The sequence below is a fragment of the Sceloporus undulatus genome, chromosome 3, assembly GCF_019175285.1.
Source record: "Sceloporus undulatus isolate JIND9_A2432 ecotype Alabama chromosome 3, SceUnd_v1.1, whole genome shotgun sequence".
In the NCBI taxonomy this organism is placed as follows: Eukaryota; Metazoa; Chordata; class Lepidosauria; order Squamata; family Phrynosomatidae; genus Sceloporus; species Sceloporus undulatus.
In genome coordinates this window covers 148748282-148762000 of record NC_056524.1, presented here as the reverse complement: position 1 = coordinate 148762000, position 13719 = coordinate 148748282, and the positions used below count along the sequence as shown (strand labels likewise).

Genomic DNA, 13719 nt, shown 5'->3' with positions numbered 1-13719 from the left:
TATATTGCCAGAACATTTGTAAGGAAATCAGGCTGGACCTGGAAGAAGGAGGAGTGAAAATAGGAGGAAGAAATATCAACAATCTGGATATGCAGCTGCACCATAATACTAGCAGGAACCTCACAGACTGGAACAACTACTAAGAAGCGCAAAGAAGAAGTGCAAAGGCAGGTTTACTGTTGGACATAAATAATGACCACAGAGAACTTACACACATTCAAACTAGACAATGAGGAAATAGATAGTAAAAGAGTTCTCATATCTGGGATCAAACACTTATCGAACAGGGACTGCAGCCTGGAAATCAGAAGAGATTAAGAATGGGGAGGGTGTCTATGAAAGAACTAGAAAAGATGCTAAAATGCAAAGACATACAACTCAGCCCAAAGTCAGAATCGTACCGGCATTGTATTCCCTATTACCATGTAAGGATGGAGAGCTGGACAGTCAGAAAGAAGTAGGAGAAAATCAACTATTTGAGATGTGGTGCTGGAGTAGAGTGCTGAGGATTCCATGGACAACCAAAAGAACCAAATGGGTCCTAGAGCAGATCGAGAATATCCCAGAAGCCAATATCAAGACCTAGACTGTCATACTTTGGACACATCATGAGAAAGAATGAATAGTTGGAAAAGACAATAAGTTAGGAAAGGTGGGGGAAAGTAGAAAGAGAGGAAGACCACTGCTAGATGGAGGACTTCATTAAAGAGACCACTAATGAGTTTGCAGGAGCGCGAGTAGTAGAAGACAGGAGGGCCTGGAGATGTCTCATCATAGGGTTGCCATAGTCGAGATTGACGCAAGGCAGTTAACAATACAAACAGAGTGGACTGTGCATGCAAATGCTGGACAAAATGAAGCAAAATATGACTGGGAAGATGAGGGAAGACTTTGCTAATGAAGCAGAATGTCATCAGTATGAGAGGGGAACAAAAAAGGGACAGATACACGTGATAGCAGAATATATGCCTCAAAAAGGACTGAAACAACTAATTTAATTGTTACAATCACTACAATGAAAAAGGTACCATGGTAAAACTACTCACTGGATGGTATCAATGACTTCAGATATTTGTGCGCATCATGTATATTGCTTATTTTAATACGGAAACATCAGCATATTTATCAGGTACCGATGCATCACATTAACCTGTGTGATTCACTTTTTATTGGTTTACTGGTTTCTTTTTCACCACTAATTTGTTACTCTGTATTGAATGCCTTTAATTGTATTGAATGCCTTTAATATTGCTTTAGCTTTGTGAAGCCACCCTGAACATACACCTCTCCATCCACATTTCTTTTCTGTTCACCTACACAAACATCCAGGGATCTTGTCCCCGCCCCCTTCGCCATCTTTCTGTCAAAATTAATATGCCACCATAATAAAAAGTGTTAATACTTTATTTATTACTGTCTTCTCTTCACACACACAAAGATTAAATGTAGCTTGTCTTGCCTGTGATTTGTTTTTCAAGAGTGGATAAACCATTCCTTTTCTCTGTAGTTACTGTTTAATTTATTATTATTTTACCATGTACTTTGTTCTAAAATGGAAAAGGGGGAAATGACAGACCACTTGCTCAGTGGAGTTTGCTGTGTGTTTTCAAGTTTTATGATTTATGGGGTGAAGCAGATGGCTCATCAGGAACGGCCAGAGGCCGCTCCAGCCCAATCAGGCCAGGACTGAAGCAATGGCATGGGCAGCCTCCAACGGGCTGCCACTGCGTCCAAGACAGCCGCCGCCAGGAGCTTCTGGACACTTGGGGGTGTGCTCATGTAAAAGCCACACACCCCAAGCAGCCGCAAGCTGTTTCTTTGGCCCATGCATTTCGAGCCACAGTGGCCCTAAGCCCTAAGGCAAACCTATCATGGGGTTTTCTTAGCAAGATTTGTTCAGAGAGGGTTTGTCATGGCCTTCCTCTGAGGCTGCAAGACTGTGACTTGTCCAGGTCCCCAGTGGGTTTCATGGCCAAGCAGGAATTTAAACCTCTGGTTTCCAAACATAGTCCAAAGCTCAAACCACTATACCATGCTGGCTCTTCCACAGAGGATATAAGGAGAGTTTATTAAAAATTTCTCCTTCCAGATGCAAACCTGTTGTGTGGTTTTTTTTTGGGGGGGGTTCTCTCTCCAAAGCAGGGTAAACAGAAGGGTGATGCCGTGCTTAAGAAGAAGCATTAGATACAATTCCAAATTGCAGAGTTATGGATTACCGCTCTGCTTTACAGTTGCCGATGAAGTTATAGAAAAGTGAAACAGAAACAGAAAATAATAAAGTTTTACATTGATTGCGATGAAATGAAATTTAGATCGATTAAAATTAACAGTTTTAAGTCAGCTTTTAATTTTTAATTTGCACTGAAAAACATACTGAGTCAGTGGGTGCATAAAATCTAATAAAACAACACAGATCTGGTATTGGCTCAGTGATTTATTCTACCAGAATCAAGTATAGCAGCTTTCTTGAGCCAAGACTTAGTATTCTAACCTTTAGCTAAGTATGTTTGATTAGAATGCACTCAAATATCACGATTAGACACATAGGTTTCTTTTAACATCTGTACTATAATTCAGGTTTTATTTTTAAAAGAGAAAGGACATTTTAAAACAATCTGACATAGCAGTTTTCCTCCCAAATGATCGCTATAATTAACCTAGTTTGTGCACCCCTTTACCAGAAATTTGGCTTTTTCAAGCCATAAAACTATCAATTTTCTTAATATTGTAATTTCAGACTGTCTAATGTTCATTTTTAAATTCAGGGCACTCAACCCCCTGGAACCTTCCTATCTGTTCTGCTCTCTGTAAGAGATCATGGGGAAAGGATAATAAAACTGGATAGCTTCAGGAAGCACTTTTACATTGTGTTGTTAATTGTCAAATGGTGATTATGAGTCGAAAGCAATTTTTCCCATATGAACCACATTTGAAAACTTAAACAGAGTTCCAAGCAACCATACTGGTTCAGTGAGCCTGTTGGATCACAGCCAAGAACCTTAAAAATATGACGAAAAGAAACCAATACTCACTCTGTGTATAAATCCTCCAGCATTGCAACGATGATCACAATAAAAGAAACTGCAAAGATTTGGCAGCCAGAACCAATAAGGGATGAAAATATTAAAGGATGGCTAGATGGTCTGAAGACATCTCCGTGAACCTGCTTCCAGCCATATTCATCACCCAAATCTCTATCCTATAAAAACACAGTTTGAAAATAATTATCAAAGAGAAGCTGAACCCATTTATGTAGAACACTAATAGAATACTAACACAAAATAACCTAAATCCTGTTGTTAGTTCTGACTAGAGTACCATTCAATTAACTTACATGTTGACTTACCATTCCACAATTGACTGAATAGGTCTTTTCTAGTTGGGACTAACCAACAAGATGTTAGCCAAGAAGTGTTATTTTAAAAAGATGTTTATTTGAGTACGGTGAGCTTCCCTTTATACTTAATTCCTCCATCTGATATACTCAAGTTAAAATTCCAAAATAATCAATTTATTCCTCAGTGTCTACATTAACAGCTCAAGCACAAAGTTCATTTTCTTAACAAGATAACATTTCTGCAATTTCTTTTGGATAATGGCATAATTTAATGAAGGGTTTGGGACTAGGCTAACTGCAAATAAAATCTAGATATGCATTTCCTGCAGGTCCAGTTACTAGCATTTGCATATCAGACTAAGAAAGACTACTCTACAGTCAGTGAAGACAGTGAGAGACTAGAAGATGAACCAAGATCTAACATAGTATGAGGTAAAACTATGTGCAAAACTGCTGAGGCCTGAAGTCTTATCTGGAAGTCTTGTTCTGACAATCCATTTTAAAAAAAGAAAGAAGAAGAGCTAAGCAAGACTTTTACCATATCATCCATTTCTTCTTCTTTACTATACCGTGCATAATCTTTTCTCAGTGTCCTCATTAAAATCATAGACACCAGGCCCACCAGGAATATAACCATCATGAAGGAATTGAAGATTGAAAACCAATGAATCTACAGAAAAAAAATGAGATGTTGTTAATACACTGTATATACTCGACTATAACTTGACCTCATGTATAGGTCGAGGGCAGGTTTTGGGGCCAACATTATGGATTTTGATATGACCTGTGGATAAGTCAAGGTTAAAACTTAGAGGCATGTAACAAAGGATGTAAAGGATGAAACAAAGGAAAACAATGCCAAAGAAATTACTAAAGGCTGAATGGATATGACTAAACTTTCTAGACTTTTGGATGAGTATATACAGTAATTCAACCACCCATAAACTGAAATTAAATCTTGTTATACATAATGGACAAATCTGAACACCCAGACAGATCTAGCAAACCATTTCTAAACTCAATGATTTCCTAGTAAGAATACAGGTTCAGAAACCTCTCACACCATGCAGCATTTTAATGGATGGCATCAACAACCTTAAAATATAATTTTTAGATCAGGTATCAACCAGGGAACTATTCGTAAAATTTCAGAACACTGTTATTTATTTGAATAAACTTTCAATGAAGTCAGAGCACTGCATACAGGATTAGCCCATTCTCCAACCGAATTTATCCTCACAAATGATGGGGATAGTACAGAAAGGAGATTTAATTTATTTATTTTATTTATATGCTGCCTTTCTCCTAGATTGGGCAAAAGGCTGCTCACAAAAGATACTTTAAAAACAGAAGTTTTAAAAGCACAATTTAAAACATCACATTAACATAACAAGTTAAAAATATCAAGTCATTAAAAACATTCTGAGTTGAAAACAAGAAGGGGGCTAGCCTCTTGTGGGAGGGAGTTGCAAAGGGTGAGAGCAGTCACTGAAAAGTCTCTCTCTTATATGTCCTCACCAAGCAACCCTGCGATGGTGGCAGAACTGAGAAAAACTCTTCTCTCGACCTATACATGAGATCTTTGAGTTCTGGCATATTCATATGTGGAGATATGGTCTTTCAGGCAGTCTGGATCTAAGCCATTCAAGCCAAATAATCTGAACCTAAGCCAAACTGGTATGGTAAAATCAACAGTGTGGCAATAGGGCCATGTCTCCCAATTCCAGGGTTTTCCCCCTGAAAATACATGGACTACCATATCAATATCTTCTTTATTGAATGGAAAGTATAGAATTTGCATGCTTCCCTACTGGTCCAATGCACTGATCACTACCCAAATTAACTGGGCTATTTGCACCAACTGCAATGAAATAAAGTAAAATGTCTGATACATGTTGCTTTTCTAAATCTCCCTTTGTTAAAGTAATGGTTTTTAAATTTTTCTCTTAATTACCAAGTTTTAACCCATCTGACTTACTGTTGATCCAGGTTAAGTCTCTCTTATCTGGAATTCTGAAATCCAAAATACTCCAAAACCCAAAACGTTTTTTCATAGGTGGTTGAGATAGTGATACCTTTGCTTTCTCATGGTTCAGTGTACACAAATTTTGTTTCATAAACAAAATTATTAAAAGTTATTATTATGTTTACAATTACTTTCAGACTATGTGTACAAGGTATATACAGAACAAGAATGAATTTCATGTTTAAACTTGGTTCCCATCTCCAAGATATTTCATTAAGTACAGTAAGCTCACGCCATACGCGGGCTCCTTATAGGCAGCTTTCAGCATATGCTGAAGCTGCCTGGGAAATGCGTACGTGCCCTATGCACGCGCATTGCTGCACAGCAAGCACGAGCCCCATTATATCCAACGGGGGCTTGCAAATGGTGTGCATGGCCACAGGGCACAAACACAGCCGCTCAAGCTTACGCGTTATTTGCTTAATGCTGGGGGGACAGAATGGATCCCCTGCGTAAAGCAAGGGCCGACTGTATATGCAAATATTCCAAAAATCTGCAGAAAATCCCAAATCCAAAACACTTCTGGTCCCAAGCATTTCAGATAAGAGAGACTCAGCCTGTAATTTGAAAGAGGAAAAGGATTTAGGTATGGAGAAACCATTTACTGCTTACACTGTCTAACACAGAGAATGTGAATGAGAATGGACAACACCATGTCTCAAATTTGGATATTACACTCTTGACAATTGCTGTAAAATATGAACTCTGAAGTGTTTGGGAGGTACCCAAACTAGTTAGAACATCAGGTTCAAAATTTTATTATGTTTCTGGCCTGATAAGGGCTGCATCTGCACTGCAGAAATGATGTAGTCTGACATGCTAACAGCCATGGCTCAACTGCTATGGAATCTTCTCATCTGTAGTTTGTTGTGCACCAGTGCTCTCTGACAAAGAAAACTAAGTATCTCACAAACTACAAACCCCAGAATTCCGTAGCATTAAGCCATGGCAGTTAAAGTGGTGTCAAACTGCATTATTTCTGCAGATGAGATGCAGCGAAGATTAACACACATAACTTTGTGACTCTGCAATCAAGTATGGATGTTTAGAACATAAGTGACAGATACTTTAGATAATATTCCGTATTTTATTTTTTAATTAAATGTTTATTTATATATGTAGAATATATTTTTAAATAAAATTTAAAAAATTGTAAATATATACATTATTTTAATATGTATTCTAATATATTTTAATATTTTTGGAAACAAAAATTGCTGATCATGATCTTTATGGTGGGGAGTACCCTTAAAGTATGCATATTACAGTGTCTACATATTCAGAGTTAACTGTCCAGCCTTTAAAAAGACATTTAAAAAAACATTCAACAGATACTCATCAATAAAATTAGGGTGGGCTTATGCCACTAAATAACAAAAACATACCCTGTGTTGAAAGAATGATGGGTCAAGGTACTTGTCAAATCTATCTTCAAACTTCACATCTGATCTTTTCCATTTCACCTACAGGGAAATCACATTTAAAAAGACAATATTCTATTATGAATCCACAGAGCCCCAGTTCAGAACGGATGGGTTTGCACACCATTCTTAAATACTGTGTGTCACAGAAACCCTGGCTTGATGTGTATGAGCAGCATACTAATGCATAGTGCCTGATCACACAACAATAGATTTTGGGGTGTGTAGTTTGTTTAGCACAATCTCTAAATGTGGCAGCACCATTTCTCTGGGCCTTCTCTTGTACAAACTTTTATCACTGTATACTTAAGACTATGAGCTGAGATGTGGCAATCTTAGTTGCCACCCCACTTCCTGCTCCTATGTTCAACAGTAAAGAACTAAACAGGGCAAGCTTGTTTTTTAAGCAGGAACATGAGAATAAAATTTCACTTCCTTATTTTCTTCCTGTATTTTGTTGTTGAAAGCCATAAAAAGGAGGGAAATTGTTCAGGGAAGAGGTCTCTGGAAGTTGAATGACCATAGGTAATAAAACAACCTGGGGGAAATTCTACCAAGTACACTACCCTTGGTGAAATTCTTTTACATAACCCCTACTAAACCAGAGAGCCTTTCAAGAGGTAGACTCACAAAGCCTAAGATAGATAACGAAGTCCAACAGACAGTGATGGGAAGAGGAGGGTGGGAAGACAAAGTAGATTTGAAGAAAGAAAATTACAGTAATCCTTTGGCTATATATTTTTACATCCAAGCTCTAATGTTACCTGGAAAAGAACATAACACAACAGTTCTGGAAAGGAACACAACAGTTAGCCCTTAATGTAGGGCTAAAATGAAAACCTTTTCGCTGCCCTTTAAAGCAGCCACCCACCACTAACTTGCCCATGCAGACTGTCAGAAAATCCCCTTCCCCCAGAACTGGAAGTCACCTTCTGGTTTTGAATCCCCCACCTCTATTAAACTGTGCACAGTGAGGTTGCAGCTTGTTTAAAAGAGGAACTGCTCTTCATGGAGCCCTTCAGAAGAGGCAATGCATTGTTTTTGAGGCTAGAAAAGGGTGGCCTGGGAAGTCTAGAGAGGTTCAAGACCACAAAAACAGGACATGGGTGCTTGCACTCTGCCCACTCCGGGCTAAATAATCAGCTCTTCTGCTTTTGACAAAATATTTTTACCCACACATTCAAATTACTTACAGAATAAGACATCTGTATTTTGGTGTTGGGAACTAGTTTAACTTTCCCTTCACTTGTCAGATTCACATCCACAATTCTATTTCCATTGTACCCTATTTCAAGTTTTTTATATGTCCAGAGAAAGTAATCTTCACCATTTTCATCAGCTTCACCAACAATACCTGCAAGAACAGGAAGAGGAAAGAAAATACACTGATTTTTCACTGCTTACAGAAGCAAGAGAGCAGAAGGAATAATCTGTAGTCTGTATTTTACAAATGAAAGTTGTATCCCAAAGTAATCCTAATCCTGCATAATAATGCTTAATTATGCAATTTATAAACAGATTAGCACTTTGGTTCTACTACTTACAAAGAAGGAAAGAGCTATGGATATTCAATTCAGCCCCTCATTTTGAGCTTCTGGGATTTTATGAGTTAATCAATTAGATTTTTTTTAATTACCAATAAAATTTTAGATACATTTCTACATGAACAAAAATAAAGAAATGTAAATTACTGTTTCCTACGCTTTTCAACATATGCACAAAGTCACTAGGAAATGATCCAGAGCTTTGGGGTTGGGTCTCACCGGAATGCTAATGATACCTTGCTCTGTCTCTCCTTTACAACTGATGCCAAGAAAGGTGTGGTAGTATTGAATTTTTATTTGGATGCAGTAACGGACTGGATGAGGATGAAGTAGCTATCTGAATGGTGACTATTTATTTTTTAAAAAACTGGGAGGGCTAAAGGTCTGTCAAAAAGTGAAAATCTGTTGAAAACTAAAACTCAGGGGTTTTTTTAGTTTGAAAATACAAGACTGAACTCTAGATGACATCAAGTTGACTAAGAGGAAAAAAACCTGCACACTGAATAGACTGAGAGAAAAAACAACAACAGTGTGCTGAGTTGAGGGGGTGGAGGGAGAGCAGCAGTAGTGGTAAAAAGCAAACCAGGGTTTGAAAGTGCAGTATATGGCTATGGTTTAGATCTGCCAAAACAGCAGAAGGAGCTATTGAAAAGAGGGGAATGCCTGTATAGGAGTGGCTTGGGTAGTCTTACCTTGCCACATTTTTGTCGTTGTTGTGTGTCTTCAAGTCATTTTCAACTTATGGCAACTCTAAGGCAAATTTATCACAGGCTTTTCTTGGCACGTTTCTTCAAAGGGATTTGCCATTGCCATCCCCTAGGCTTAGGCAGTGTGTCTTGCTCAGTGTCACCCAGTGGGTTTCATGGCCAAGCAGGGATTTGAACCCCATCCTCATTTTTCTCCACACTTTCATTCTCTGACCTAAAAGCACCTTGCAAACATGAAGCAGTGCCACACTATGGCCACCAGGTGGAAGAGGAGATTGCCAGCAGCTTGTAATGGAATGTGGATTCCTTGGAGAGCAATGACTGCAAATGCCATTTCCAAGTTCTCTTTAAGACTTGCCTCTTGTTCTAAAGACAGGCTGTGGCCTTTATTTGTGTACAACTGCAGCTCCCTCCTCACAAAAGACTGTGTGTTTGTTCTGTGAAGTGCTCTAGTATGTATAACAGGTTTTTGCACACACTGATCGGCTAGTTAGTGGGGGGTGGAGTTATAATTTAACTATTGCTGACAATGGCATCCTCTGCAGCCATGACTGTAGTCCCTCTCATTGAGATTATCAGCAGTCATCCAACTAATGCCAAAGTTGGATGAAAGGTAGTGAGTTGGGCCACTTCTACAAGGTAGATGGGTTTTGGGGTACTTATTAGCATCTTGGCCAAATGTTAACTGCTGTCCAGTGGTTCCCCTGTATTAGTGATTGCATATGATACTTTTTGCATTTATTGTACTTTGCAGTTGGAAGCACAGAAAAGATAAAAAGTGTGAGAATGAACTGAGGAGTGAATGTTTCTGTTACTAACTTGCCTATACTGTTCTCATTGCTATGGGAGGGATAGGTCACACGCGAGCACTTTGATTTTCTTTGTTTCTGCACTATGGCTTGTTACAGACTGCCAAAATAAAGCTGCTTGGGGTCTCTTTGGAGGTATGCTGTTTAAATGATGCATGGGTCCTAAGAGTCTGGAAGCTGCACCAAAGCTGCACTCCAGTGCTTAGGAATGGAGTGTGGCTTTGGCGCGACCTCCGGACTCTTAGGACCCATGCATCATTTAAATAGCATACCTTCAAAGAGACCCCAAGCAGCTTTATTTTGGCAGTCTGCAACAGGCCTATGTAACCCTCAGAAGTCCATTTTACATTGGCCTTGCCTTGATAGGGATTATACCTGAACTTAAGGACTCTCCACCTATTCCAGCAATGAAGAATTTGATCACTGGCCAAGGGATAGTCTGGGTAGAATTGGTAGCCAATTCAACCCTGGCTACAAAAGGATGCTGACCCTTATCAACAAAAGAGCTGGAAAGGTTCTCTCCTGTATACCATACGCTGCATCATTTACCACCGATAAAGTTTACGCACTGGCAATAATTCCTATCTGCAGCTACACCTAGTCCTGAAACAAGATAGCAGGTAACAGGGGCAGGAGTTTTGCAACTAAGTCAATACCCATATCACTATGATATCAAAGTGATTATGGAAAAATGGAGCATTTTAGTGGTATGCTGAAATATTTATAAATTGGAAAGCAACTACAGAAAAGGCAAATTTAATTTCAGGTTCATAAAAATGATTAAAATATTGGCCATGCTATAAATAGCTGCTAGTTTCTTATGGTGTGGGGGAATACATTGCATGAATTGAACATAAGGTGGCAACAGCTGTATATAACAAGCTTTGTTGTTGTTAACTGTCTTTGACACACTTCCAACTCATGTAGGTCCTCTATGGTCATTATTTTTGTTTTCATTATGTTCAGTATTAAGTCCACAATGTTTTCTGCTTTAGTATGGTGTCACCTGCAAATCCTAGATTATTGACATTGCTTCCTCCTGTTTTTACTCCTTTCTCCGAGTCTAAGCCTACTCTTCATATGATATTTTCTGCATAAAAACTGAACAAACAAGGCCGATTGCCGCCGGAGCCTTTGGCCTCTCGCGTGAGGGCGTGGTGCCTTTGGCCTATCAGGAGGAGGCGGGCAAGGGGGGCAATTGTCTATAGAAGCCTCCGAAACATGCATTTATATTAACATTTTTTTAAAAATCAGCAAATTTTTTTGCGTGTTCTCTATTTTTTTTAAAAAAGTGTCCTCCATTTGAAAAATTTGTCCTACATTTGTCCCGGTTTATTTATTTATTTAATTTTTGTTAAAAATTATTTCATTATTTATTTTTTGCCTTCGGCCCCCCAGTTGTCTGAGAGACAGCAACCCGGCCCCTGGCTCAAAAAGGTTGCCTACCCCTGACCTAAACTCTCATGTTGAAACAACAACCCCTGCTATGTAATCTATGTGCATGATGAGCATGCTTCAAATACAACTTTCTAAATCCATCCTTATCCCATGCACTTCACACCTTGCAGAGCACTCAAGACAACCCACTATAGTGTGTTCCAAAGAAACTGTATGCTATTTAAAAATCCTCCCATAGCCAAGATATGCCAATGTCTCCCTCAGAGAAGATGTTGGGTAACAGAGAAAGGGAGCTCCATTGCCACTAGCCGAATAGAGGCATTCCAGATAGAGGTACACTTGCATTAAACCCTGGGAAATGCAGAGCATAACCATTTTCATGTGAATGTAAGAAATTCAGTGGACACAGTGGTGCTGATACCTATATCTAACTTCTAATGGATAGCAACTTTACATGTTAGCAACTTCAAAATTCAGTTCACAAGATGCTATCAGGAGAGTTACCTGGCATCACCCTCATTCAAAATATATAAACAAAACATTAATTGCAGCTCCTATCCACTGAATAGCAGAAACAGGAAAAAAAGTAAAAGGATAAGTATAATATCAAAGAAGGATGCATAATACAGTACTTAATAGAAGATTTTTCAGAAAAATATGTAAACGGATATATCTTACCCCATATTGGCAAGTCATCTATGTACATCTGATACCAATAGTGGTTTTTGATGGCATAAACAAAAGCATCTCTTGTTTGTTTATCCAGGTCTATTTCACAATACGTGGTCTGCATTACATCATCTGTGGAAATTAAAACAATGTGTCAAATGTGAAATATCTAAGAGGAGTAAACTAATCTTAATATCAATGCTATCATAAGGATTTGTTGAAGGAACCCACTATTTAAATACAGTATAGTTATGTTGACCTAAGACATATGAAGCCTGTGCTGATGCCTAACACTCATGATTCATCTCAGACAAACCCCACCAAGAAGGCCCGAAAATCCACTCACAGATAGACATCAAACCACATAATTTTTTTCTTAATATAAAACTTTTATTGATATTTCATATATACACACATATACATACATATGTACAGTGAGAAATTCTTAGAAATCATACAGCATATTGGTATCATTTTGCTTAACTGATCTTCTGTTAGTGAAGCATTTTTCATCAAACAAAGACATTATTAACAAATAATACAAAAAGTACAAGTAAACAATTTCCCTTCAGTATCAGGCCTATTCTTCAATGTTAACCTTTCTCCTTGTTGTAAATGAAATCCAAAAACACATTGCAGAAATAATCCAGTTTGAGAGTGCTTTAACTATCCTGGCTCAGTGCTGTAGTTTATTGTGGCACCAGAGCTCTCTGACTGAGAAGGCTAAATGTGTGTGTGTAATATGTTTCTATTTCATTAACTTCATGGATATTAAGTTTGTGACAAAGAGTTAAGGAATTACGTTAAATTGGGCCCAAAACACACTGCAGAAATAATCTAGTTTGAGACCACTTTAACTGCCCTGGCTCAAGGCTATGGAATCCTGGGAGCTGTAGTTTTGTGAGACATTTAGCCTTCTCAGCCAGAGAGCTCTAGTCTTGGTTTGATTAAAAATGCTTCACCAACAGAAGAGCAGTTAAGCAAAATGATAGCAATATGCTATATTATATTGGATTATAATATACTGTACTACTTTACAAAAATTGATTTTCTGTATGTAGATTTGTGTATTGTCACTTGTACTCCTTAATAATAAGCCATTTACCACCTCTGTAATTTGATTTTTACAATTACAGAACACAACATTCACATACAGTCGCCCCTCCTAACTCGGGGATCTGAGATCTGCAAACTTGCATATCCACGGAGGGGCGACCTCTGCTATTTTCTATGAAATCTTTTTTCCCCTTTTTTGTTTATTTTCAATGGCATGTGTGCCCGGGCCATGCACACGGGGGAGCACCCCATTCAAGCCTATGGGGCTTGAATATGCGCAAGCCTCCGTTTTTGCAAGGGGGGGGTGAAACAGATCCCTCACGAAAAAGGAGGGCCAACTGTAATTTTTTCATTCCCATGCATTCATGTAACTTATATTTCCTTTCCCCATACGTAAACTTAACTAAAGACTTAAAATATTTTGTAGATTCGTTAACTTGCTTCCTCTTTGTTTCTGCTAATTTCTAGCCCTTTCTGCTATTCAAAATAAAAAAAACCTGTTAGGTATCAAAATACAAAACCTTGCATCTTAGAAAAACTTTTTTGTTTGTTCTGTCTTTTAAAATGTTTGGTAATATATCAATCTCTGCCATATCAACTAATTTAAGTACCCACTTCATCTGGGGTTTTATAACTTTTTGTTACATAAGATACAGTGTTCTACTGTCAAACAGCTCTCAGCGAACATTTAAAAAGTACCCACTAGGCTGTAGCCATTGTACAAGCAGAGGTATGAGACAAAATGTGATGTG

At 38.3% G+C, this 13719-nt stretch overlaps 1 protein-coding gene across 1 annotated transcript in view; it reads right to left on the bottom strand.

Annotated features, from left to right (window-relative positions):
* The window catches only part of TM9SF3 (transmembrane 9 superfamily member 3), a 39911-nt gene that overhangs the window by 18077 nt on the left and 8115 nt on the right, over nt 1–13719 (bottom strand). The window contains 5 exon segments of the mRNA XM_042456466.1: nt 3033–3199; nt 3876–4007; nt 6749–6826; nt 7978–8138; nt 11921–12043. Of these exon segments, the coding sequence (XP_042312400.1) occupies nt 3033–3199; nt 3876–4007; nt 6749–6826; nt 7978–8138; nt 11921–12043 (661 nt within the window).